This window comes from Colletotrichum chrysophilum (assembly GCF_026319265.1).
Source record: "Colletotrichum chrysophilum strain AFK26 chromosome Unknown scaffold_83, whole genome shotgun sequence".
Lineage (NCBI taxonomy): Eukaryota > Fungi > Ascomycota > Sordariomycetes > Glomerellales > Glomerellaceae > Colletotrichum > Colletotrichum chrysophilum.
Window position 1 is genome coordinate 72,127 of NW_026517370.1, and position 25,460 is coordinate 97,586.

The window sequence follows — 25,460 nt, forward strand, 5'->3', positions numbered from 1 at the left end:
GGTTGCAGCTTCAGCGTTCTTTCTGACCAATCCAATCATGGCTCCCGCACGTAACGACGAGTTGTTCACAACGCCAGCCAATGGCGGCCAAGAGCCACTCAACATCAAGTCCAAGTCCACTGAGGGCAGACTTATGCATCGCTCCCTGGTTCAACATCCTTCCATGGTCGAGTCGGCAAGCGGTGTCTACTTGAACCTCGCCAACGGCAAGTCCGTCATCGATGCCTGCGGTGGCGCCGCCGTTGCCTTGATCGGCCACCGAAACGAGGAAGTCATCCAAGCCCTCGCCGACCAAGCGCGGAAAGTCAGCTACGTCCACACGCAAGCGTACACCACACAACCGGCCGAAGAGCTGGCGAACCTGATCCTCGAAGGAAACCCCCACGGCCTCGAAAAGGCCTTCTTCGTCGGCAGCGGGAGCGAGGCGGTCGAGTCTGCGCTGAAGCTCGCGCGCCAATACCACTTTGAAAAGGGCCAATCCCAGAGACTGCACTTCATCGCGAGACGTCAGGCATACCACGGCAACACCATGGCGTCGATGTCGATTTCAACTGTCGGAGCGCGAAAGGTCCCGTACCAAGGCTTCTGCTACCCTCACGTGTCGTACGTCTCACCCGCCTACGCCTACCAGTACCAGAGAGAAGACGAGACAGAGGCAGACTTCACTGCCCGCCTTCTCGCAGAGATCGAGGCCGAGTTCCAACGGGTTGGACCAGAGAACGTCATCGGCTTCGTTGCTGAGACGATGGTCGGTGCTACGGCAGGATGCGTGGCACCTCCAGCGGGATACCTCAAGGGCGTCCGAGATATTTGCGACAAGCACGGTGCTCTGCTGATTCTCGACGAAGTCATGTGCGGCACCGGCAGGACAGGCACCTTCTTCGCCTTCGAGCAGGAGGGCGTCGTGCCGGACATCACCACCATCGCCAAGGGTCTCGGAGGAGGCTACGGCCCGATCGCCGGCGTGCTCATGCACGAGAAGGTCGTGACCGCGCTGCGCCAGGGCTCTCAGGCCTTCAACCACGGGCATACATACCAGGCTCATCCTATTGCGTGCGCCGCTGCTTTGGCGGTGCAGCGGATTCTGAAGAGGGAGAATCTTGTTGACAGGTGTGCTCAGATGGGCAAGCTTCTGGAGAATCTGCTGCGCACCGAGCTCAAGGACTGCAAGTCTGTCGGCAATATTCGCGGCCGCGGCTTATTTTGGGCGGTTGAGTTCGTCAAGGACCAGGAGACGAAGGAGACCTTCGACCTCAAGCAGCGCTTCGGGCTGCGCATTCAAGAGAGGGCGTTCCAGAAGGGCGTTGCGCTGTATCCTGGCGCAGGAACTGTTGATGGAAAGAGGGGAGACCATGTCTTGCTGGCGCCACCGTTCACGACGACAGAAGAGCAGCTGAGGAAAATCTGCAGCGTGTTCCGGGAAGCAGTTGAGGAGATCGAGGCAGAGACAACTTGGTGATGACAAGATGGAGCAAGGGGCCCGCGCCCTACGATCATGATTTGTAGCGATATAAATATTATTTCTTTGTTGATATTATTAGACAAGATTCCACCTTAAGTCAGCGTGAATATCTCCGCAGCATTCACTTCCTCCAGCATGGACCACCAATTCGGCCATAACCCCTGATCATCAATGTTGCCATCCGGGTCTATTAACGCCTGAGCGCTGAACGCAGGAGGGTTTTGCTGTTCCTTGTCGCTCGAGTTATCACCCTCTGCCGTGCCCATCGAGTTCCTCTCGGCGTTGTTGATCTCTTCCAGGTGTTGCGCCGATCTATCCACGACTCTGAACTCGTGGACGGATTGATGGAGGACGTTGAAGTTGAATCGCGACAGACCACGGTATCTGTGATTGTTAGATATCACCCTTTTGTACATCAATGATCCGCTCTGAATTGTTTTGAGCTGAGGCGCGTTAGCATTCGGATCTCCCTTAGCGTCACGAAGACCATTACTCACCCAGCCATCGCCCAGATCCCAGACTTCGCTGAAGCTTTTCAAATATTCAATCCCGGTGTTCATCAGCTCTTCGGCCCTTGGTGCGTAGCCCAGGGTGATGCGAGGGAAAGTGAAACCATAGAGGTTGACAAAGCACGAGGAGAATGCGCAGAATCCCGCAAACGGGGTCATGACTGCCACTCCGCAGTCTGAGGCTTCTTGAAGGATGCTACCCAAATGCTGCGCGGCGCCAAAGAACTCGCGGGCGCTTTCGTCCCAGTAGCCGGGAGGCGCCTCATCCTCCAACAGAGGTGGGTCAATAGGACCTTTCGGCGGATCTTCGAGTGCTGGAAGAAAGGGGAAGTATTCTCTATGTAACATCATTATGCTAAGAGTCGAAGCGTTAGCAACTGCTTGAGCACACGAGAATGATATTCACCTTTGGTAATAGAGGAGGTTCAGGTATACGAAGGACTCTCCGTATCCCAGTGTGGCATGAGCAACGACACTGTTCTCGGGGTAATGTAGTCGGTGATGCTGTTTCGCCCTCCACTCTGATAACCGCCGTCTCCAACTCGCGACAGGCGACGTAGGCACCCATGGACAGTTCTCCGGCAGGCACATGCCTGGTGCTCTTCGTCCATCGTTGAAGACAAAGGCCATGCAGTCAGAGTAGATGTCGAACCCATCAGCCATCACCCCGAAGCTGTTATCGAGATCAAGATACACGGACGTCTTGCTACCTCCTGGTGTGAGAATACTATCATTCTCCTCGGACTGAACCACCGAGCCGGAACCAAGCGCGAACTCAGTGGATGTTGGGGGTCGCGGGACGTTGAGCTTGGCCATTTCCTGCTTGGGTAGCACGCGCGGATTGTAGGTCCCAGAGCTGACCATACAATCCATGACAAAACACGCCCAGAATGTCCGGGTCTCAATTGCCATTGTCAAGTCATTGGGTTCGGTGCGATGCGGAATTTCGAGGGGAAAGGGCGCGACACGAGAGCTATGGAGCAATTGCATCATGCGAATCGCGATTCCTGTGCCGCATTAGACAATTCTCACTTCAATCATTAGCCAGCGACCTACCGCAATGCATCCAAGCCTTGTGAAAGTCCCTGGTACCCCATTCGAAGAGTGTCAATATGAGCAAGGCCTGGATAACCTTGACGTCCGGCGATTGCAGTATGCAGGCCGCAAGGATTTCAGAGGCGTACACGGCATAGCGTTCACTAGGATACAATATCTGCGTCCGCAGTCGGTCAGAGTCTGGGTTCTGCGTCTTGGTCATCGCAAGTACTGTCGCGAGCAGTGCCTTGCTCTCCCTTGAACAATTTGACCCATAGTCCTGCATGAACGACGACGGGTGAATGACCCTCAGCTCAGGAAATTTACGCCAGAACGCTTCGAGTGCAGTAAACACTAGGTCTTTCGATATACTTTGCAAGTGTCGGTCCATTTCGTCTCTTCGATGTCCATGATGATACTCCCGGCCAACCGACCCCTGACTGGGTGTCGCCGGCCCCCTAGATTGCGGCGCCGACAGATGAACCTGCTGCGACTCGCCATCCTGCTCGACCGAACTCCGAAGGGACGCATCAAAAGCTTCGCCCGTGTCTCTCCGGGCCCTTTTAGAAGCGCGCCCGGTGGCATTAACCTGCGGCCGCGTCAATTGGCAGTCGGTCCGCCCCGACTTCTCGCACTTGCGACACGGCGGACTTCCGGCGTTGACGCATTTGATTTTCGACCGCCTTTGCAGAATGCGACGTTAGCCTCCGATTGATGGTACCACATTCCGATAAGCGACATGGAATTGGGGAAAGAGAAAACGGCTCTCCGAGCGGCGACGCGGACTTACCGGCAAAATTCGCAAGATAGGCTGGAACGCATTTCCCGAATGGTGATTTTTCTTGCAGTGTAATTCGGTGTCGGCTTTGGGAGGAAGAAAAGGTGTGGCCTGAAAACCGATAAAACCGCAATGAGAGGCGTCGGCTTACGTTTTTGGGGCGGGAGAAACACAAAGCCGCCGGCACCGGCTTTCTCATTGTGGATCAAAGAGCGGTGGACCTTGCTGTCGTGGTTATCAGTCGCGTCACGGTTAGTGTCCGGTTCACTCCGATTACTCCGATAATCCAACAATCTGTCAAGGTAGGGAGCACAGGGAGCACAGGGCGTTGGGAAGCTGTGGGTTCAGTCAAAAGTTAATCACACAGGTTTACATTCTGAGAAAGAAGCAGTCCCCGCAACACCTAGTCATCTATCGAGCCTAGAACGGCTTAGGTGACGTCTAGCTCAGCAGTGAACTTGGCTAACCATGCCTTGTAAATCCCACGGCTTACTTAGTATACTCGACCTGAATTTTCTGGATATTCCAAGCCTACTGCGGATTTGTTGGGGTATAGAATAAGACCATTTCCCGAGACCGAGAGTGCCGGCCGATCGGCAAGTCAGACCCACCACGGCCGCCGTGCCGGCCCCGTGTCCAGTCGGCGGATGTGAGACATTCTTGCAGATGACCCTTGATACATCCTTTTTGACGAAAGACCCCAAGCTTTCGTTCACTATCCCCTACCACAAGAGATAAAATGACAGACGCCTCCAAGCCCTCGATTTTGCCGCCACGAGATTCAGAGCCCATCAACGCAGTACTAAAGCTGCCCTGCAATTCCTGCGAGAGTAATAAGTAAGCACACTGACCGAAGCAAACGCATCAACTCTGGCGATTTCCATCTCTCACGAAACTTCCGATTCGAGCAGGGTGGACGATGGTACGCGAAAGGCGTTGTACCCGTGGTAAAACCGGCAAATTGTAACCTTGTTTGACATGGTCGGAACCATTCTTGGCGCTAGTCCTTCCCCGCGACATCCGCTGACATCGAGCATGTCACTTAAGAGGCCCCTGCGTCGTCAGCACAAGTCGGACTTGACGCTTTTGAGAACCTCTCATCTGATCCGAAAAATATCCCAAACTGCGTGGAGGGTGCTGCTGCTCTGATAACTGGCCTTTTCCCAGCTCGTCATGAAAATCATCATCGTCGGAGCCGGCCTGGGTGGTTTGTGTGCTGCCTTTGGGCTTGCGCGGAAAGGACACCACGTCCGAGTCCTCGAACAGCGGCCTGATCTCGGTCCCGCAGGCGGTGCTCTTAACATACGACCAGGAGCCTCCAAGATCCTCCATAGTTGGGGTCTTGGCCCAGACTTAAGAAGAGTTTCAGCCGATACACCAGCCAATGTGTTCCGCAAACTGGCAACCGGGGAGGTGGCGACTCGAGCCATTGCGACGGACATTTCCGAGTCCCCAGACTGGGGCACGAGTCGAAGCGTGCTCATCGAAATTTTCCATCAAAAGGCGAAAGACGCTGGCGCTGTCATTGAATTCAACGCACCGGTCATGACAGTCGAAGATAATGCTCAGGCAGCTTACGTTACCCTTGGCAACGGGAGGCGCCTGGAAGCAGACTTGGTATTGGCTGCAGACGGAACCAGATCAGTTATCCGCGACCAGATTCTTCGCGAGACCGGCCAACCGATCGATCCTATTATCACCGACGTGACACTCTACGGCGTGAGTCTCACAAAGGAAGAGATGGAAAATCACCCGGGCCTGGCGCCGTTGATGGATCAGTCGTACCTCAACATCTACATGAGTGATGGTGGCCTGGTCCACGTCACTAGCAGATACAACACTACGTCTGGTTCATATGCTGCATTGTTTGGGGTCAAGGGCAGCACTGATCAGCGAGGATTGTGGGACGAGAAGGGGGATATCGGATACGTTCGAGAGATGTTCAAGGGAGCATGCCCGGAAATTCGGACTGCACTCGATGTAGCCAAGTCTTGCGACAGATGGAGGCTCGCTGAGCTCCCCGACCTGCCTCGATGGACTAGCACAGATGGAAGGATCTTGTTGTTGGGTGACTCTGCAGTAAGTATCCGTCAACAAATGTCCCGTGGCCTCATGAACGCTGAATCTCTTCCAGCATGCTATGCAACCAAGCGCAGCTCAAGGCTTTTCTCTCATTGTAGAAGACATTGGCGTGCTGGAATATCTCATTTCTCAAGTGTCTGATCCTAGCGCAAACGTCAAGACGATCACGTCCGTCTGGCAAGAGATACGGAAAGCCAGATGTGAACGTATCAAGGCTTGGGCGAGCCACAACACAAACTTGTTCACAAGTCGATCAAAGAAGCTAAAGCCTAGGTCCGGAGAGTGGCAGGTCAAGTCTCTCAAAAACACTAAACCCGACATGAATGCTGAGTTCAGCTCAGGCCCATTCTTGAAATGGGCCCAGGGAACAGATGCGATTGCCGAGGTAAGATCGAGTTTACCATGTCTGAAATGGAATCATATTCGATACTGACTCCATAAAGGCCGAAAGGTACTTGAAGGGAAATCGATCACGTCTGTAAGGCCAACCGGCGCTGGTCACTTAGACGTGTAGCTCCGGATCTTCCGAGACATGATTGATACTTGGTTTCACCAGGTCGGAAACTGAGTAGTTGTGAATCATATCGGTATTTCAAGGTTATATACAAAGCGCAAATACTTGCAGTGAAGCATAATCAGTGAGAACGGAAGTCACCCCTTATTGGGCTTAAGGTGTCTCTTGATCCTCCCCTCTTCCCAAACTAGGATTTCCTAGCCATCCCCTCAGCAAGCGGTAGTAGTACCCGAAGCCTTGCAGTAGGTGCCGTCAGGGCCCGAGCCAATCTTGGGAGGCTCAGCGCCAGAGTTGTTGCCTGTGTATCTGTCGCAGATCTTGTTGTCATCCTGGCATGAGTTGGTCACAACGCAAGTGTCGCCGTAGTTGGTGTTGATTCCACAGAGCACGCCGCCGTTAACAGCAATCGTGTTGTCAATGATGATGTGGCGGGCACCGCCGTTTCCACTGCAGTTACCGCAGCTTCGTACAACCTTGCCGTAGTCGTTGGCGTAGAACTTCGAAATGCTGACGGTTCCGAAGCCGTTGAACTGGACAATCTTGTCGGAGGCCTTGAAGGCACCGCCGCCGATGACATAGGAGGTTCCGCTGGACTGCTTGAGGGTGCTGAGACACGTTAGTAAGGCAGACTTCCTGCCGGGCTCTCATAATTACTCACAGAGCATCTTCACAAACATCGGACCACCAAACGTTGGAACTGGGACTGGGTCAGTTGAAATGTCAAAAGGGGAGAGCGTTGGTGTCGAAGGCTTACAGAGTGCTGTCGATGGTTAGCAAAAGGACAAGCCTCACGATATTTGATGATTACTTACCAGGTTCCCTTGCAGTGGACACCTTCAGCTTGGTCAGGTCCAATGATGACGTTTGCGAGCGTAGCTCCGGCCTCTAGGACAAACATGGCATCGGCTTCGCCGGTCTCAGTTTGCTCCTGGCAGACACGGGCTAGAAAAGGTCAGCATATCCTCCAACTTTTAGGCAGCTAAAGATGAGGAATCTTACGGCTTCGATCAAACTTCTTCATCCCACCATCGTAAGTCTGTCCAGCCGAGACAGTGATGGCCTTGCTGGTGGACGTAGCGCCCTTGGAAGCAGGCAAAGTTGTCGTCACACCAGCCGGCGTAGTGATAGCACCACCGCTACCAGCGGTCGTGGTGGTCTTGAGCGTGGTCGTCGGCGAGCTGCCGCCAGCACCGCTGTAGTTGCAGGTGCACTCCGCAGAGATCTGGGACGGCTTGTTGGAGCAGTTGGTAGCCCAGGCGGGGAGGCCGGTGGTGGCGGTGACGGTGCTCTTGGTGAAGGTGGCGCAGAAGGCAGAGGCGGTGGCTGACTGAGACTTGATGAAGCTGGCGCACGAGTTTGTGTCGGCGTTCAAGCAGCCCAGGACTGCCGGGAGGAGGGCAAGGATGTAGTATTGCTGCATCTTGGCAAACGGTCCAAGGACAAGGTCGTGGAAGTCTTGGCTGTGAGGATCTGGGGAGAAGCTTGTCGATCTTAGTTGGCTATGGGATATATCACTGTACTTATAGTTTCAAGGCGGCTCCTTATTTCAACCTCACTCACGAAGTGGTCCCCTTGGGACAGTCAGGGTCGTTCAGTATCTTCAGCCTCACAATCACTGACTGAAGGAAATCATTTCACCGTTTCGATTTCCACCAGTGGCAGAACAATTGGCCTTGCTTAGATTAGATGGTCTGAAAACAGCTTGTAATTCGGGGCCATGCTCTTTCTCATTCGGTGTCAATATCACATACAGTATCCCTAGCTTGACGCAGGGGGGGCGCCATCGGCCTATTTGCAGCTCTACCCCACAGATCCGAACTAGTCACACCAAATAAAGAAGCTTGAAAGCTTATGTGGATATGCCTGGTGATCGTAGTTGCGGCGATAGCCACGTGGGAAACATACCCGCCGGAAGACACCGATTTGTGGAAAAAGACGAACCAAATCGTGCAGCCACTTCAGACCAGGAATGTGGGAATATTCTACCTTCCGTATGAAGATACACAAGATAGGAGGATTCGCGTGTTTTATTCACAATACCACAATCTCTGCCTTGGAACCAAGCCTGTTTTTCTCATGGATGATACCTTCAGCCAACTCAAGGACTACACATGAGGCTTCGAAGTCATCTGTAATAGCTACCATTGAACAGTTATCAGCGACACTTACGGGTCGCTATGCACAGTTAGCTTGATCACATCTCAGTCTCCGGAGAACGCGTCATGAGCAATTTGATATCCTCCAGCGAGTGGATGGATTTGCGTTGTCGATGGCACGTAGACGACCAAAGTTCCAATTGCCACCAATGGCGGCAGCCATCTTGGCCAGGATTCAGCCACCCCCGGAATATCCCCGCCACCAAGGAGCAAGCACTTGGGCGCGGGGTTCAGAGCTCCGAAAGTGGTGAGATCCGATAGCGGGGTTGCACCTCATCAAACACTTCCCGTTATGCATCACGTTGTCTAAGAAAGAACCTTATCTCTGCTCAATCAGCTACCTTTCGGCGGATGGGCCGACATGCTCGGCGTGTCGGTATCGCCAACTGCCCAAAGCAGCGCGTTCTTTTGAGCTACAGACGGTTCACTTGGACGGGCGAGTGACATAGCGGCTGGCGTCCAGGAATTCGGCCTGCTGTAGGACGTGAAAAGGAGTTTTACAATGTTGAACGCTGCGGGCTAGTTTCGTCATGCTTGCGTTGCCATGCGGGCGTAGACAGAGCTTCACATCATATTACTCCAGACCTCTCGAATTCCCGTTCGAAAGCTCCCAATAAAGTCCAAATCCCATTTCCTCTGCTATTGACACAGGACTGGACTTGGGTGTTGTGCAGCATGTGGCTCATCGTCATTAATGCGGTCAAAGCCAATCCTGTAAGCCTTGCGGTAATATTCTCTATCCGTCGCCCTGATGGTGACACAGAAAATCACGGCCTCCTCTTTTAGCGCCTGCGTTTTCGGTAATGGCATGTACGCCAAGAGAAGGCGCTACAGAATCTCCAGATGCGCTGGACATGTATGTTGGTTCGCAAGCGGTACACGTCAATCCCCCCTGGGGTTTGACAAATCACCACTGACAGGCTGCCAAGTTCTGTCAACCTCTGGTCTCGTATCGTCAACGACATCTTGGCCAATTGTAAAATACCTTGAACATCATGCGATTTTGTAACCATACTCCATAAAAGTCCCAGTTATTGCTGACAGCCCTCACATATCATCTCCTCGGTACATCGGTGCTTCGACCTTTTTTTCGTTTTTAGCCTTCTTCCCAAATTTCTTTTTCTCAACTTTCAATTGCTCATAATAACACCATTCAAAAGACCTTTTTGCTTCTATTTTACGAGATGGCACACGTATCACCAGAGGTTGCTCTCGCAATCTCCCGCCAGAAAGCCCGCTACGCTAGATACGCCGACACGAAGCAGTGGGACAAGTTCGACAAGGAGATCGGTCTCCCGACGGCACAATACGTCTATTGTGGCACAGACGGCCAGCCCGTAGTTTTGGGAACCCAAAAGTGTGTGTTCGAATCGCCGGGAGCATGCGCGGCTTGGTTTGGCAACTTCTTTTCCTACCTCGAGACTCTGCACAACATCGGACTCGGCGATTTTGAGCAAATAGCTGCCGATCAGGTCAAGGCGGTGTTCGGGTTTGAAGATCAACTCTTTTCGAAACATCTGGGATCGTGGGCAGGACTCCGGGGTGGCGGCTTCTACTACGAGACTTGGAAGTTGGTTGACGGCGAGTGGTACATTCAAGATTTGAGGATGGAGCGGACGTATCAGCAGGCTACTTTCCTCTTTAAAGTTGGACTGGTTGGTGCAAGCTTGCTGGGTCTCATCTAAACCCACATGAGAGCATCCCTCGGCCAGATTGTTACAGGAAATGACCACTGCGATCATCCGGCTGGTTTCGATGACTACTTCTGGCGGCTCCTATTTACACATATTGGGCGGTCAGGGCCATGGCCATGGAGGCATGCGAAATATATAGCGTTACTCAATAATCGTCACCTCGTGTCTTTTTGCTTCTTCGGCCTTTGAATCAGATTCATCGACCTGTGGTTCATGGTATATACATCGTTAAATGCGTCATACGAGAAATTGAGAAAGGTTTATCCTCTCCAAATACTCTCTTCGCTTTCACTTCCTGGAGAGTGGGGCATGCTTTGAATCACGGTCTTGGTCGTGTGCTCTCCTCCGATTCGCTCCAAATCGTAAGCTTGTTGGTCTTCGCGATCTCCCGACTTCGAGTTATTCGACTTGTTCGAGTTATATCCGGATCTATCTTGGCTGTGGTATTGGTATCCTGTCCTCTTGTTTCGATTAACAGCGTCTCGAAGGGCTCGTGGGGTGAAGAGGGGCTTGAGGGCGGGGACGCTGGCGCAGATAATGCCGATGTTGATCTCCAGCATGGACCAGACATTGACGAGGATGCTCTCTTGGAACAGATCTTTGGCAAGGGTGTAGGTGTATATGGTATGAAGTCGGATTATAGATGTTATTGTGGCGAATGCGCCAACGCCGAAAATGATGGCGAGGGCGATTTTCTCTCGGCGTGGACGCAGAATACCGGAAAGGGTCTTTATTGGGAGGATGAGAATCCATATATCAGTGAGGATGTTGAAGCCAGATGTGACTGGCATGTTAGCAAGGAAACAGCTAGGTAATTGAAATTGACGTACAGTAGAAGAATGCAGTAGTATTGATACACATCCCGTCGACAGTTCCTGTAAGATCCCACTGCTTTGAGAGAGGTTGGCATTGCGATAGTGTGACGCCGATGCAAATTATGAAGAATAGAGCGTGGAACGCGATGGTGCATATGCACAGTATGTTGAATGACCTCGATACAGCTTGAAGGACGAGTCAGCTGATGCGTTCCAACAACAGACAGTCTCCATCCACATACCAAACCTGAGATACATGCACAAAATCGATATCTTGATGGCTGATATGCAGACATAATATGTGGCCTCGATCGCGAGGGTGGTCTTCAGGAGGTTCGTCATGTTGTCGAACGAAAGTTGGCTTGAAGCAAAGCCTATGTGGTTGGCCTTTCCCACGAATACCTCCGCGAGATACCCTAGCGTGAAGACCTGGCTTTGCTGTCAGCATTGAAGTCCTTGGAGAATAGGAAGGGCACTAACCAGGGCAAGTATTATGAAGTAATCATCGAGGCCAGGTTTTCGAATTAGAACGGTTCGGACAAATGTGCGTGCTATTACTACTACGGCTATTGGTTTTTTAGATTAGCAGGCTGTTTCCTGACGGCGATGGACTGTGAGGCAAGACTTACTTGAAAGCGCTGTGAAGAAACATGACGTGATAACGAGGCTATTCTGCCTCTCTTGGTCGGAAGCCATTTCTTCTAGGCGTACCACGATGCACCTTCTCAAGCCGATCCCGTTATCGTCATCCGTACGTCCGGCAACGACCTCTTCGCTGACGTCTCGATATATGTCGTCCTCCTTTGATATATGTGGATCCTGGATGATGTTGCTCTGACGCGCGCTGGGGCGGGCACCAACATGCTTTCGACGCAATAGTAGGGCTGAATATGGAGGGACGAGGCCGAGCAGTTGATTAACGAGAGGGAGTGAACCTTCTTTTCAAACACCATCGACAAACATGGAGACGTAGATGAGATGGGACATGGGGTCCAAGGACCCCCGGCCGGCATGCGACGTGGGAGGGATGGACGGGTCCATGATGCATAAGCACAGACGAACAAGCCGCGTCCAGGGTGATGTGGAAACGAGCTCAATGTGGTGATGATGGCTCAATCTCCTTTACGCGAGCCTTGCCCGCCCGCCTTTGGGCCTCTGGGCAGCGTCTCCATCAGAGTGCATTCAGCCACATGTACATCCATGCTACAGGACGACCTACGCATATGCACGATCCCTTCCATGCTGCGAGAGACATGCAAGGCCTAGCGTCATGCCCACACTTGGGGAGGACGATCTCTGCACCTTGTCAAAATCGGGGGTTCTTCACCGAGTCTAGTGCCCGGGGGGACCTGCAGCAGTCCACGGAGCTTTACCTGAGGGCGGACATGGTCTGACAGAAAACCGTCCAATGAGGCTCAAGTAGCAGGCCAAAGACCAAATGCTCGGCCGCGAAGGCGTTGAGAATGTCCGTCCGTCGCCGAGGTGTTGCGTCTCTAGCCCCCTTCTTCGCTTGTTCCATTGCGTGTTCCAGACGAGACGCCGGGCTTGGACCTGATAGGAAGAACGGCAGAAGGATCAGGGACGGGAGGGAATGGAAGATGAGCAGACGTAAGATGGTGTGATGAAGTTCATCTCGCCTCTCCGCGACCCGAGGCGCGGGTTGTTTGGAGATGGTGGTTGGCGTTGAACTTTATCGGCTTCTGGTAAAGCGTAAACTAGATCCGAATGATGAAGGCTAGCTGTACTCGACGCTACTGCTGGCGATGGCGCCGCCTCAACGGCCAGATGTTGCCGAAGGCGGGTAAGCTTGAGAAGTTGGGGTCGGCTTGGGGTCGTAAGCGAGGTGGTAGAACTGCGCCGTGCCACCGCCATCCTTCCAACACGACGTGACGGGACGGCTTGACACAGCCTAAAACGTTTAGAATTCTCCAGCACGCCGCTCCAGTACCTATCCCGAATCCATGGTTTTCACCCGTGTGTGGCTGCCGTGCCGTGGCGCGAAGGTTAAGGGAGCCTTGGCTTGTGAGACAATGATCTGATGTGATTGATCTTTGAGTTCATCGGCACATCGAAGAGGCCTAGGACCAGCTTTTCGGCCTCCTCGGACTGCCGGTTCCCCTGAATGAAGGACAAACATCACACTCAACAATTCAGATGAATGCTCGGTCTCGTTAATTGTCTAAACCAGACTAGGCTTGGCTTTCTGGGAGGCTGCAAGAAAGACGTCTTCCGCCATCAGCGCGCGGAAAAAGATAGGCAAGACAGCGGAATGAAACCCTTCGCTGAGCCATGATTCAGCCCGCTGCTAGTGAAAACAAGGCATAGTAGCTATCGGGTATTGAACGGCTCAGTTCACAATCAGCCTGAAAAGAACATGGGAGCAGTGGGCGTTGGTGACGCTAGAGCTCATCCTGCCCGACCATTGGTGACATCAAAGATGGTGGGCAGAAAAACCCCGGCCATCTCGGTTCCACAGCGTTGCTAGGATAGGCACTCCTCGCCTGGCTCCCTCTGAAGCTCTCCCTCCTGCATGCTCACTCGCAGTCACTGCAGTAGGCCCTGGTACCCTCCTTCGAATTCCTCCAAGCGGCCAAAGCGTTAAGCGGAATTGGTCTGCGGTGGGAAAGCTCCTTTTCCGCAGTTCGATGAAGAGCTGCGAGAGAGGAATGACGATAGTGACTGGCAAACGTCACCGTCCAGCCACATATGGGCTCCGTCACTGGTCACCTCTCAGGTCTCTATCGACGATCTGATCACGTAAATTGTCTCTGGGCGGGCAGCGTACCCCTGAGGTTGCATGATCTGCGGCAAGTCCTGAATCCCCCGTTCGCCCACATGGACTCACGCAGCGCTCTCGTGGCTTTGTCCTCCCCAGTCGTCGATAGAAAATCTCCCTGTTCGAGTGTTTCTAGAGTTCATTTCTCGCAGCACCAAACCTGCAGGAGAAAATCTTGCCTTTGGAGGAAGGTCAGACTTGATACGCATCGGAGCCTCCCACGTCCCGGTGTTGCCAACCCTCGTCGTGAAAAGGCAGGAAATCCCCGGATGGTTGAGTACTCGCATACGCTCAGACCATGATCAACATCTGCAGCACGGCACCCTCGGTGACTGCCACGTTCACCAGCTCTCGCACCCTCTGCAAAATGGCTATCATTGAGCTGTCAGGAAGCCTATCGCGCGAGAAATGTGCCAGGATTTGGTCGGTGGACAGTTGCCCCTGTGGCTCCGCCCGTCCATTGACTGTTAGCGTTCCGGGGGGTTTCCATAACATGACCTAACTTTATTGCCCTGAAGCCTCCGCAACGAAGCTCTCGCGAGTCATGAATGACAGCTGTCACAGCCCTACAGACCCGCCGCCAGTGAGCCGCTGAAGACGACCTGATTCAGGATCTTCAACTGTAGGTAGGTACGATTATGGATAAGCACTTTACCACATCAGACGCAAGCAGAGCCCGCAACGAGTGGGAGCGACTTGCTGCATAGCCGGTGTTCAGGTGCAGCACGAAGCTTACCCTTCTTTCAACCACATTCACTCTCAGGCCTCAGAGGTCCTATGTAGAGCCATCTGCGCGTTTGGACTCTCGGTTAACAGGCGATAAGATCCTAAATGCGACCACTGAAGATATCTCAGCAGCCCCCTATGATTCGTCTTCAGAACATGATCAAAAAATGTCACTCAGTTGTTATTCTCCACCCCGACCGGTGTCGAGAGGTACCATCGGCCCAAAATGTGCCGTCTTCACTGCCCTGCGGCTCCAGTCTGAAGGGGTAATTAGATCGTCGCCTCCGCGACCGCTGTTCGGTCGTAACGCTTTGGCCATATGCACACGCAAGAATTGATGAATGGCCCTGTACAGAACTGCAGGATCTTCAGTATCATTCAACATATTGAGTCACCAGACTTTGGTCCGGTGGATACGCAGTCCAAGCTACCATGAAGTCCAAAATCTTCAAGTCGGTAATCTACTCCCACATGCCGTGATCTTGGCTCAGTCGGCGCTCTCCTGAAAGCGTCTCGCGGGTTCAGCGTCAAAGTCATGGCTAAGTATTGAAATTGAAGTTTCCATGTTCGTTGACCTCGGAACCGCCCCTCTCTTGGCTTTAGAATGTCTGCGATCGGACTTGCTGTGGTATTACGTTCCTTGGCTGTTCCCATGACAGATCACAGCACGCTCAAAACAAATTCTTAGTCTGCGACGGAGATGCCCCAAAGGTTGACCGATTCTTCTGCACCCTAGGAGATGTACGGAGTGCTGCAAAGTACGTACGCAAGCCGCAATTGCTGCACTGCAATGATTATCACCAGTTATTTGAGAACTGGACAGTAGACTTGAGGATTGTTGAATAAAGTTACTCTGTTATCACTTCAAATGCCTGCCGTTACACCTTTCCAGTACCCTCGTACTCGATGTTCGTATGCAAGTCTTTCAGAAGAATATCCAACATCCTAAGATTCCAGAAGAAAATTCAGAAACTTGAACGACGAAGACGTCTGTTCGCCCCGTTCTGCGACGAGCTTCCGGTGCCCTCGCAACTTGGGAGCTGTGGAGTTCGAAATTTTCAACGGATCTGGAAGGGTGGCCGAGTTGGTTATGGCGCCAGGTTAAGGTCAGCTTAACATCTGTTTCCTGGTGGGGCAACCCGCGCGAGTTCGAGTCTCGTCCCTTTCAAATTTGCTTTTTGCCTCCCTCTGTTAATTATCTACGCCGCTGGCCATTAAGGTTTATTGGCTCTTGGCTCTGCGAGTAGTTGCTCCAGATTTTTTATGTCGCGTTGACTGAGTTGTTACAGATGTAATTCCTCAATTATAGGACTGCCTAGTGTAGCCTCGACGTTGTGTTTGATCATTCACTTGCAACTTCGAACGTGAGTTTCTATGCCATTCCCGATGTCTACAATCTCTGTCTTTTTTGACATTGTTCCCGTTAACGTGCTTCGTCCAAATTTTATTCCCAAACAAGTAGACACGGAGCCCTCTTCTCATCCTACTCAAATCGAGTATTTCAGGAACCGAGCGAGTTCCGGCGTCCAGCTCCTCTTAGGATCATCCAGCGCTAAGCCCAGTCCATGAGATCCATCCGGGAGAATAAGGACTTGAGTCGGCCTCTTGAATTTTGTCATAGCCTCAACAAAGAGCAAGGTATTCTGCACAGGGACGGTCGCATCGTTGAAAGTATGGAACAGAAACGTGGGCGGCGTCGTCGCGGAAACGAGGTTCTGCGCCGACAGGTTGTGCTGCATCTCGGCAGTCGCGTTTGCGCCGATGAGGTTATCCCGAGAACCTTTGTGCGTGTAGTTACCCTCAAGGGTGATAACGGGGTAGGCGAGGATTCCAAAGTCGAGGCTGGCTTCGGGGTTGGTAAGCGTCACTGCCGAGAGATGACCGCCAGCTGAGAAACCCCAGATGCCCAGCTTAGTTGTCCGATTCTGCTCGCGGATATAGGCTAAGGCCTCAAGCGCTTCATCCTGAGGCTTTGGGTAGATTGGCGCAGTCGTGTTCGCTGCCGTAGTGTAGTCGAGAACCCATGCGTCGATGCCCAGACTGTTGAGAAACGTTGCCGGTATGTATCCCTCTTTAGATATAGACACATGAGTGTATCCGCCACCAGGGCACACAAGAACACCTGTGCCTGTTGAGTTGGCTGCAGGGAAGTAGGTGATTTGCGCCGTGTCGAGTCTGCATAAGCCATCAGTTCAAAGACCCATAGGTCGGCTCACCATCATAGCCTCAACTCAACTACCAGAACGCCTAGGTAATCTTACCTCTTCACCACTCGATTGGCATGTTCCAAATTGCCGGTGCTGTCCATCTCAGACGCGACAGCAACAACGCCGCCGAGCAGAAGACTCAGAGGCCACGCTAATATAGACTTCATTTTTTTTTTCTCGTGAGACTACTTGACAGGCCGACTTGGGATGAAGAGACTACTCACATAAGACAGCCAAGACTGTCAAAGACAAGTTCCGTCTAGCGGTACTTATAACGAGCCGAAGCAAGATCGGCTTGTTGCTACAACCCCGCGGCTTGAATCATGTACCCCGCGTCGCGTAGTGAAATTACACCCCGGGTGTTTACCCCGCCAAAGTGCGACCCCATTTGTCCGGCATCCGGGTTCTTCTAAGTTTCTTCCTGCAATTCGTCGTATAGAAACACCGAGATACCGTTGCATCAACGCCGACATACTCAAAATCCACCAATCAGATTATTGCACTAGCACTTAGGTCATGTCACCGGAACTCTTCAGAAGGCTCAGATGAGATTTCGGATGCTGATCAACTTTTCAATGAAGACTTGGAAATTGTTTTGCGTGTAGGCCATATGCAAAGCTTGTGCTGAATAACATAAAAACAATTCTAGAGACCCGAAAACGGACAAAAGAGAGGGAAACATGGGCTATGATCGAACTCAAAGGGGAACCTCCTTAAAGAAGTCGAAAGCCTTCTCGATGTCCATCGTCACATCGTGGCCTTTGGCACCGCAAGTGTCTCTGACCATAGATGCCCACGCATCAGAGCCCTTGCCGGAGCTGACCACCTTGCCAACAGACTTCGCAATGCTTTTGACAACCTTGGAGACGGGACCACCACCGGGAATGAGGTAGCTACCCTTCTCAAGAACCTTCTTGATAGAAAAGAGCCAGACGCTACAAATGATCGCACCACTGTTCTCCAGGCCTTCAGAGATCTTCTGAGCCAGGTCATCCGGGATAGTGATGCAAGTGCATTCACCTCCATAGGTGAACAGCTCGCCATCGGGGTTGGGCAAGAGAGGGTATCCGGGCTTCGTCTTGCCTTCGGCCTTGTTCTCCCAGACGTGGCCACTAGAGCAAGCGGCGCTGTAATCACCGGTGGCTCGAATGCAGTACTCGCGGCAAGGCCAGTTCAGGTCGCGGTCGGTCGGCTTGGAATAGGCGCGGCACATGCCTTCTTCAGCCATGATCTCGGTCTGGCGGTGATAATCTTTCCACTCTTGATCCTTATCACGGCGGTCAATAGAGGATGCGGCCGGGTTGGGAATCCAAGAACCACCCTCGTGAACGACGACCCCGTTCTCGGCGTATTGGCGGGGTACTGAAGCGCCATTGACTCCCATAGAGGCGGCAGCCAGAGTAAGGAGGGTGGCGATGTTCTTGAAAGAGACCATTTTGATGAGGTAAAGTCGATGATTTATTGGTGAACAAGACGGGATATGAAGCTCGGGGAGATTGTGTGGTGATGAGATGAGACTGGTGGTATTTGGTTTGCTGAATTGTGTTGCGTGTTGAGTGATTGAGTGGTTATTTATCATTAGATTTTCATGATTTTATAATTCAAGATTCCTGTCCGACATCTAGACTTGAGGCTATTCTTAGGGTTCCAGGCACCCAGCATTTGATAGAGACTAGGAAGCTTGGCTTCAGCTTCGCACTCCGCGGAAACTATGCCAATGAAGCTATTTCGAAGCGGTGATACATGCAGGACAGTATTTTGACAAGCACAGCCGTGCGTCTTTTGCTGTGGCCTCGGCAGCGGGCCGCAGTAAGCAGAGTCCGAGGGAGATCGTAGGGCAGTGTATGCAGGCACATCTATGTTAAGGTTGGCGGCCGGCGGGGGTAGTGTTCTCTGCCATGCACTGTTTTCCGAGGGGGTCAATGAAGGCCTAGATTGTAGAGAATAAAGGCTGCCTAGACCATTGGCTGCCAAGATTCAGGCCGGCAAAATATCCGAATCAGCACCACTTTCGCAGACCGCGTCTAGACCGTTTAAAAAAAGTTGCGATGTCTCATCGGCAGATAGTAAACTCACATTAGTACACGCATTATTTGGAGATGCCATTTCTATCGTGGTTTCAGAGGAACACAGGATACCTTCACTGAATCTATGATGATTGTTCATGAAAGACTTGAGGGTCAAGTATTCCCTACTGAGCGTCTAAGTGAAAGGGGAACATCAGCTACGGCTCAGGGACAGGTAAATAATTTCGGCTCTGGTCATGAATCTCAACAACGAAAGATACGCAACTCTCATGTCACGATAATCATTGAGGCTGGAAGAGATGATGACACATTAAGCGCTGTTTCTTGGGCTGAAAAAGTTGCCAAGGTCGCTTAAGACAAGCGCTGAAGGCGGAGCTCCTTCGGCGCAGTGCAAGCCCCCCCTCTTGGGGGCTTAACCGAGAATGACAGCAAAAGAAGATGCCTAATTTCGAGTACGAATTTAGAATGGGTCGGCGCATCATGGCTGAGTTCCCGTATCCCTCAAAATCAAGGTCTTCAGCTGAGACAGCAAATCGCCAATGACTTGGAAACTACGGCGATACTGCAGCTATCTCTGCACGACTTATTTTATTTTGCGTCATGGGACGGTTCACCAATCTACAAAATCTGCGACCTTTGGACAAGCTTGATGGTCTTGTAGATATCCCGCTCTAGACGACTCAAGGAAGCAATACATCCAAGCCTATGTCCTCTGCAACCATGGCACGATGTCTTAAATACCATTTATTGACTGTAATCAAGCAGACGCCGTATATTCTGAAACTCGTGAAGGCCTTTTCGCTTCCATGTTGTCTCCCAGCCATCCCAAATTTTGCCCTACCCGGGGTATATATCATGTAACAGCTGTCAAAGCATTTGCCGTGCCAGTACGCCAACGCCGACCTTGCTTGCCCTTCAAGTTCCCAACGCCAGAAGACTTTAAAAAGCAAACCACCCCAGCAGCCTCTTATTCAGTGTGACATCCTGTGACAGGAACGCCCAATATGCCAGTGAGTCCAAAGATCTGACCCATCAACTCCTTCGCTCCAACTCTCAATTCACTCATGACCGCCCTCCCGAGAGAGACATTCCAGCCAAGCAGAGCTGTGGTGACAGCATTGAAACCGCTCTTGGCTTTGACACGCTCCATTGACGTCCACACCATCTCATCCTCGTCCATCAAAGGAGGGAAGCCTCTTGACAGCTCTCGTACGTCTGCAGCCGAAGCAGGAGATGCCGCACCAGCGACGGTCCAGTAGAACCTGCTTGCCGGCTCAACTCCTTGGAAGAAGGCCACGTCAAACTCCTCCGAATTCCCGCTGGCGATGCGCACGAACTCAATGTACGACTTCGTCAAGCGCAGTGCGTCGTTGGCACGACAGTCGCGCAGCTGCGGGGTGTCGGCAACCCACAGTGGTGTAAAGTGATACGGGTGCTCAGGCTCACGAGCATTGCCAAGATCCCCGATCTTCCATCGTCTAGGGTCAACCTCGGATGCCACGAAGATGTTGTCCATCTTGATGTCATCGTGACAGAGGTTATGAGCTTGGTGGAGGTAATCCAAAGCGGATAGGAGGGACTCGAAAGATGGACGGAACATCATGTCGACCTCACGATATGTGAGCGGCCTCTCCGAGGTGCGTAGTTTCTTTGCCAGCTTGGCGAGGGTGCCGGCCTTGAGGAATGGTGTGACGAGATGCCATTTGGGTGGTTGTGAAGGGTTCGTAGTGGCGAGAAAGTAGTCCTTGACCGGAACAAACAAGTCCCTATACATATCGTCGTTTGGTGGTGTTGTGATGTCCTCATGGCCTCCCATGATGAGACTGACTGGGATCTCTGTCGGCCATCTCCTCAATCCATCGTCCGTGTCTGACATGCAGTTGCGGAAAGGACTGCTCGCCTCATTGTAGACTTTGATGACAGAACCGTTGTAGATGAAAGCTTCTCCCTCCCGGCCACCCCCTAGCCTCTTCCATTGCGGCCTGTTCTCGAGCAGGGCCATGCGCTCAGGATTGGACAAGTGAGACTCAGCCTCCCATCCTGACCTACTGAGTGTTGCTTCATCGTAGTCCGATAGGATGGTGAACTGCGTGGCTGAGTACTTGGCACGCACAGAGTCTCGATAGCGAACATGAAGATCGAGACAATGATAGGTGGTGAAAAGGGCCGCGATGGCCATGAAACGAAAGGCAAACCGTGCCAAGAAGCCAGTTAGACCACGACGGCGAGTACCTCGAGGACTCCAATTTCGGCGCTTCATATTCAGTGACATTTGTGTAGTGCTTCAGTCTAGATAATCAATCGACAAAACTTGGCAAAAGGAAAGTGGGTTTTCGTTCTTCAAATAAGTGCGTACGCCAAGGGAACCGTATGCTGCCAACAGCCTGCGGCTCTCCTCCCCCTTGTAAAGATCTAGCTATTTGACAACCCGAACCTACAAGAAATGGGTGTGGAGGGGGAACAAGCTGCGGTACCGCGTCTTGTCAACCGCTGACGGAATGCCACGTCGTCCAGCCATCCCCGTCGATGAAGCCGGCTGGCCACCCACCCACCAGGCTTACAGGCACATGTTTGCCCGGCGGCTGAAACGTCGTTCGGGCGTGTTTCCCACTTGGATGGGCAGAAATAACATAGCTTAGAGAATGACTAGGGTGGATGTGATCTTGATAGAGGTTCCGCTCACAGGGCAGACCTTGAGACAGGGGGGGTCTTGGCGGATATGTGCCCCATGCTCAAGCATGCCATCTGCTTCGCCATCACGCGCCTCTGGACGTAAACTACGGAGAACCACAAACTTCCCAGTTGAGGATTGGAGCCGGTAAGTGGGATGCCGTCTCTTGGATTACCATGTGAAGTCAATCTGGGGGCTGGCGGCAGTTGTCGCCAATGAGCTGGCTTAGGGACACAGTGATTCTGCCGGAAAAAGAGTGCAAGGTCGCGTGAGACAGGAGTAGGAAAACACGGGAGGGACGGCAGACAAGAGTTGGTTAGGCTCTTGTCCAGGGCGAAATCAAGGCAGACTCGAGGCGTACGTAGCCGAACGATGACCTCAGTCCATGGAACAGGAGGACAAATCAGTCACTTGGACGGAAGCGAAGTCAGATTAAGGTGCTTTGGCGTAAGACCAAGTCACAGATCTGATAATTCACAATCAGCCCACCATCTTTTCTCCAGAAAGATGGCGGCATGGGGGCGGTTCGCCTCCAGTTAGGTCGGGCGAGGGTGATGTCATGGATGCCCCGGCTTCTCCAAATCCACATTCTCTCCCCCATGATTTTAATTGCCCCCCTGTCCGCCACTGTTTATTTCTATTTCTAACGACATCTCGGCGTCTGCCGAATCTGCCGGTGGGTCTTAGCTTCCGCTTCGGGGCATTCTGGTGCTTCTGCCGGAATTACTTCATGCTGCGCATCTGCTCCCCCCTTACAGATTTTTACCCTCTTTTCCCCTCTCCGCATTCCGAATCGTCGGGCTTCCCGCCAAGTTTTCTTCCAGTGAAACCTCTCCAAATGCGGCAGTTGTCCGAAAAAAGAGAATAGAGGTCTTCATGCAGATGTCAGCCTCACTACGGCGAAGCATCGAGGAATCCCCAGCGTGCTTTGACTCGGACAAAACCCGCAACGGGGCATCCCACCTGTCGGCATTTCCGCGTCTTTCGGCAGTCACTTCAGCAAACGCAGGCAGAATCCAAGGGAATTCAAGCAACATACTAATAATCCAACTATCTCGGAACTCAATTGCGGATTTCAATGAGGTTCTGCAGCTTAGTCACAAGAACCGCCCAGTCCTGAACGCGGACTGGTCAGCCCAGACAACGTGCTTGATACCCACAGACACCCGCATATCAATGCCAAGGAAGTTAAGACGACAGACGAGAGGTTGCGAGGCGAACTGGATTCGAGGCTGTTTGGGCTGGCATATGCAAAAGACCGGACGTAGTTCAGCTAATAGTTCCCGTGGTACCCGATAAGAAAGGGCGGTTGTGTGCTCAGTCCCACGGCCTAACTGTTGCAGTCTTTCCGGCATCATCTTCATCACATACCCTTTTTTTGTTCATGCCAACACATTTGCCATCTATAATCAGATGGGGAGACAGTTTTTGCCGCGGATCATCGTAGGCAACAGAGTTATTTATTTCCATTCCCGAACGGTAGGGATCGCACATGATACTGGTGACATTAAGTGGTAACTCTCTCAGACACCATCAGCGCAAGAGGGGTCATTTTTCAGTCACGGCTATCAGCTCTCAACTCTCACTCGTTCCGTCAGTTGCCGGCTGGAAAGTTGCGGGTCTTTCGGAAGCAGCGCAGTCTCAGAGCCAGCAGTCGGCTGTGAGGCGATCATGGTTGATCCATCATTTTTCCAGGTTCTCTTCTTCCTATCAGCCGCATGCTAATCAATCGAGAGATGTCACCACGGCTTTCGACTGTGGCGGGGGATTATCAGATACCTACGGAATATGATGTAGCTTGGTGGGCTAAGGAAAGTTTAATTCGCCTTTTTTTCATTTTCGACGTTTCCTAATAATCTGATAAACTCATCACACATAAGTGAAGGATTAAATCCTTCCCTTGAATCTAGCGTCTGAACTCAAACAGCAAACCCATTCCGTACACATTCTTCACGCAGGGCCTCGGTTGTAATTACCTTCTCAACCTTGTGCCCAGCAGCCCACTCAATCAATCGCGACTGGTTGAGCTGCGCAGTCGCTGGTGGCCAACCAGCGCTTTTCAGTCCATTCTCTGGATCAATAGCGAACTGGAGATACAAGTCTTGCATGCGCTCGCTCACTCTCTGTTCAAAGTCTGTTGACGGCCCGTCAATCTCGTGAGTGCCGAAAATCAGGGGAAGCTCAGCTGTGTGGTAGGCGCCTAACCATGGCAATGGCGATATGTTGGTGAAGTTGCCGGCATAAAGGTATTGATACGTCGTCGCTCCAGCTTCAGACCTAAGCCGTACTTCCTCCAGAGTGGTGCATTGCAGATTGAGCGAGAAGCCCTGCGCGACTCTGGCGAGGTCGCTTGGCAACTCGGTTGCAGTGTTGGTGCCTGTGAAGTTGTAAGGGACCACTGCGGCTCCTTCATTTGTGTTTGTCCCGATCAGAAGCGGTATCTGTGTTGGAAAGTTGAAGCCGTCCTTGCTGATTCTTTCGGTGTAGTTGCTGAAGATGGTCATGTTGTCGGCGAACGCTCCAAATGCGACAGCATCATCGGCGGCGCCACCTTCTCCAATACCTGCCTGAAGGTACGTCTTGATCTTGGATGCAGGGACCTGGCGCATACACTTGAGCTCCGGGGCAGCCGACAAGTTGCCACACCCAAGCCGGTCCGCAACAAATGAGAAAGTAGTATGGTTGTTCGGGTCGGACAAGACGCTCGGGATAGCCACCGCATTTCCAGAGTCCGCGATGACTCCTTTGACGATAGGATCATGGGGCCAAGCGAACAAGTAGCCGTCTACAGAGTACGCTCCCGCGCTCTCACCCCATAGCGTGATGCGACTAGGGTCACCGCCAAAGTTGGCAATGTTGGCGCGAACCCATTCAATTGCAACGCGCTGGTCAAGGAAAGGCAGGTCGAAGTTCTTATTGGTCTCGGCTAGTCCTGCCGCATTTGGGAGACCGAGAAGATTGAGACGGTATTGGACTTGAACGACAATATGCTTCTGACTTCGCTGAACCCAATTCGGCGCAAGCTGGAAGGGAACGTTGATGCCGCCGAAGCTGTACCCGCCGCCGTGGACCCAGACAATCACCGGCAAAGACTTGCCTTTGGCTAGAGATTGAGAAGAAGAGTTGTTCCTGGTCGTCTTTGCCGGGGCGAAAATTGACAACCGTAAGCAGTCTTCGGTGGTATTCGAGAAGTCGTTTCGCTGGAATGCTGCAGCAGTAACTGGTCCATCCGTAACAGTACCGCGGAGGTAAGGCGCAACATACTGAAAACAACCAGCTGGAAGATTTGGCGCTCTGATAATCTTGTCGCCCGGGTATCTCTTCGCGAGAGGTGGTGCAAATCGGAGATCTCCAACTGGGCTTTCGGCGTAGGGAATATCAAGAAAAGAAGCAACGTCGGGCTGCGAGTCAGAGAAGTAAGGAGCGAAGACACCAGAGCTTGTGTTTACAGAAGTTTTCAGCGAGCTTTGACTGGCTTTCGGTGCTGCTGCCACCGTGCATGCAGTAAATATGAGCGAAAGGTAAGTTGCCGATCTCATTGCGACTCAGGACTGAGATGAGCAATCGTCGATGTTAGTGACACCTTCTGATATCTGACAATTCACAACCATTACGTCCTTCTTATACTTCGTATTTTTGACACCTACTCTATTTGCTATCACGAAAAGTTTCTTCGCTGCTGTCATGCACGGTTTGCGGCCGGTCATGTTGATTGTCCGCGATCCCCCCGACTGTTTCTTAACTCCGCTATGTCCACATGCACTTCTCAATACCTAGCCGTCGAAAATCGACTCGAACTAGATTAGTCTAGTAAGCATACGCATAGAATAATGATAAAATCATCTTTCCTATCCAGAAGGATTGCTTTCCTGGCTCGAACGAGGGACTGCTTAATAATGAATAGTCCGTAAATCCGCAGGCTCCATGACCAGCGGTCCCGACGCGGCAAATGACAGGATCACCCCGAAATAATTGTCAGCGGTATCGCTGCCTAGGTCATCGTTTCCC

The 25,460-nt window shown here is 52.2% G+C and overlaps 10 protein-coding genes and 1 non-coding gene across 11 annotated transcripts; 4 read left to right on the forward strand and 7 right to left on the reverse strand.

Moving 5' to 3' along the window:
* Positions 1 to 37: 37 nt before the first annotated feature.
* On the forward strand, positions 38 to 1,459 carry COL26b_009005 (uncharacterized protein; the record flags this gene model as incomplete). The annotated part of the gene is made up of 1 exon (XM_053181748.1): positions 38 to 1,459. One exon carries the CDS (start codon positions 38 to 40, stop codon positions 1,457 to 1,459), a length of 1,422 nt encoding a protein of 473 aa, XP_053034289.1.
* A 95-nt stretch (positions 1,460 to 1,554) lies between these two features.
* COL26b_009006 (uncharacterized protein) lies at positions 1,555 to 2,787 on the reverse strand (the record flags this gene model as incomplete). Its single annotated transcript, XM_053181749.1, has 2 exons — positions 1,555 to 2,308; positions 2,378 to 2,787. 2 exons carry the CDS (start codon positions 2,785 to 2,787, stop codon positions 1,555 to 1,557), a joined length of 1,164 nt encoding a protein of 387 aa, XP_053034290.1.
* Positions 2,788 to 4,957: 2,170 nt separating this feature from the next.
* On the forward strand, positions 4,958 to 6,434 carry COL26b_009007 (uncharacterized protein; the record flags this gene model as incomplete). Its single annotated transcript, XM_053181750.1, has 3 exons — positions 4,958 to 5,863; positions 5,919 to 6,251; positions 6,423 to 6,434. The coding sequence occupies 3 exons, from the start codon at positions 4,958 to 4,960 to the stop codon at positions 6,432 to 6,434; spliced, it is 1,251 nt and encodes a 416-aa protein (XP_053034291.1).
* A 155-nt stretch (positions 6,435 to 6,589) lies between these two features.
* Positions 6,590 to 7,800, reverse strand: COL26b_009008 (uncharacterized protein; the record flags this gene model as incomplete). The annotated part of the gene is made up of 3 exons (XM_053181751.1): positions 6,590 to 6,986; positions 7,193 to 7,322; positions 7,380 to 7,800. 3 exons carry the CDS (start codon positions 7,798 to 7,800, stop codon positions 6,590 to 6,592), a joined length of 948 nt encoding a protein of 315 aa, XP_053034292.1.
* Positions 7,801 to 9,720: 1,920 nt separating this feature from the next.
* COL26b_009009 (uncharacterized protein) lies at positions 9,721 to 10,221 on the forward strand (the record flags this gene model as incomplete). The annotated part of the gene is made up of 1 exon (XM_053181752.1): positions 9,721 to 10,221. One exon carries the CDS (start codon positions 9,721 to 9,723, stop codon positions 10,219 to 10,221), a length of 501 nt encoding a protein of 166 aa, XP_053034293.1.
* A 150-nt stretch (positions 10,222 to 10,371) lies between these two features.
* Positions 10,372 to 11,021, reverse strand: COL26b_009010 (uncharacterized protein; the record flags this gene model as incomplete). The annotated part of the gene is made up of 2 exons (XM_053181753.1): positions 10,372 to 10,434; positions 10,554 to 11,021. The coding sequence occupies 2 exons, from the start codon at positions 11,019 to 11,021 to the stop codon at positions 10,372 to 10,374; spliced, it is 531 nt and encodes a 176-aa protein (XP_053034294.1).
* A 4,595-nt stretch (positions 11,022 to 15,616) lies between these two features.
* COL26b_009011 lies at positions 15,617 to 15,715 on the forward strand. The gene has a single exon. It is a non-coding gene; the product is annotated as a tRNA-Leu (tRNA).
* A 319-nt stretch (positions 15,716 to 16,034) lies between these two features.
* On the reverse strand, positions 16,035 to 16,921 carry COL26b_009012 (uncharacterized protein; the record flags this gene model as incomplete). The annotated part of the gene is made up of 2 exons (XM_053181754.1): positions 16,035 to 16,722; positions 16,809 to 16,921. The coding sequence occupies 2 exons, from the start codon at positions 16,919 to 16,921 to the stop codon at positions 16,035 to 16,037; spliced, it is 801 nt and encodes a 266-aa protein (XP_053034295.1).
* A 530-nt stretch (positions 16,922 to 17,451) lies between these two features.
* COL26b_009013 (uncharacterized protein) lies at positions 17,452 to 18,189 on the reverse strand (the record flags this gene model as incomplete). The annotated part of the gene is made up of 1 exon (XM_053181755.1): positions 17,452 to 18,189. One exon carries the CDS (start codon positions 18,187 to 18,189, stop codon positions 17,452 to 17,454), a length of 738 nt encoding a protein of 245 aa, XP_053034296.1.
* Positions 18,190 to 19,748: 1,559 nt separating this feature from the next.
* On the reverse strand, positions 19,749 to 20,960 carry COL26b_009014 (uncharacterized protein; the record flags this gene model as incomplete). The annotated part of the gene is made up of 1 exon (XM_053181756.1): positions 19,749 to 20,960. One exon carries the CDS (start codon positions 20,958 to 20,960, stop codon positions 19,749 to 19,751), a length of 1,212 nt encoding a protein of 403 aa, XP_053034297.1.
* Positions 20,961 to 23,371: 2,411 nt separating this feature from the next.
* Positions 23,372 to 24,681, reverse strand: COL26b_009015 (uncharacterized protein; the record flags this gene model as incomplete). Its single annotated transcript, XM_053181757.1, has 2 exons — positions 23,372 to 24,555; positions 24,612 to 24,681. 2 exons carry the CDS (start codon positions 24,679 to 24,681, stop codon positions 23,372 to 23,374), a joined length of 1,254 nt encoding a protein of 417 aa, XP_053034298.1.
* Between the last annotated feature and the right edge of the window lie 779 nt (positions 24,682 to 25,460).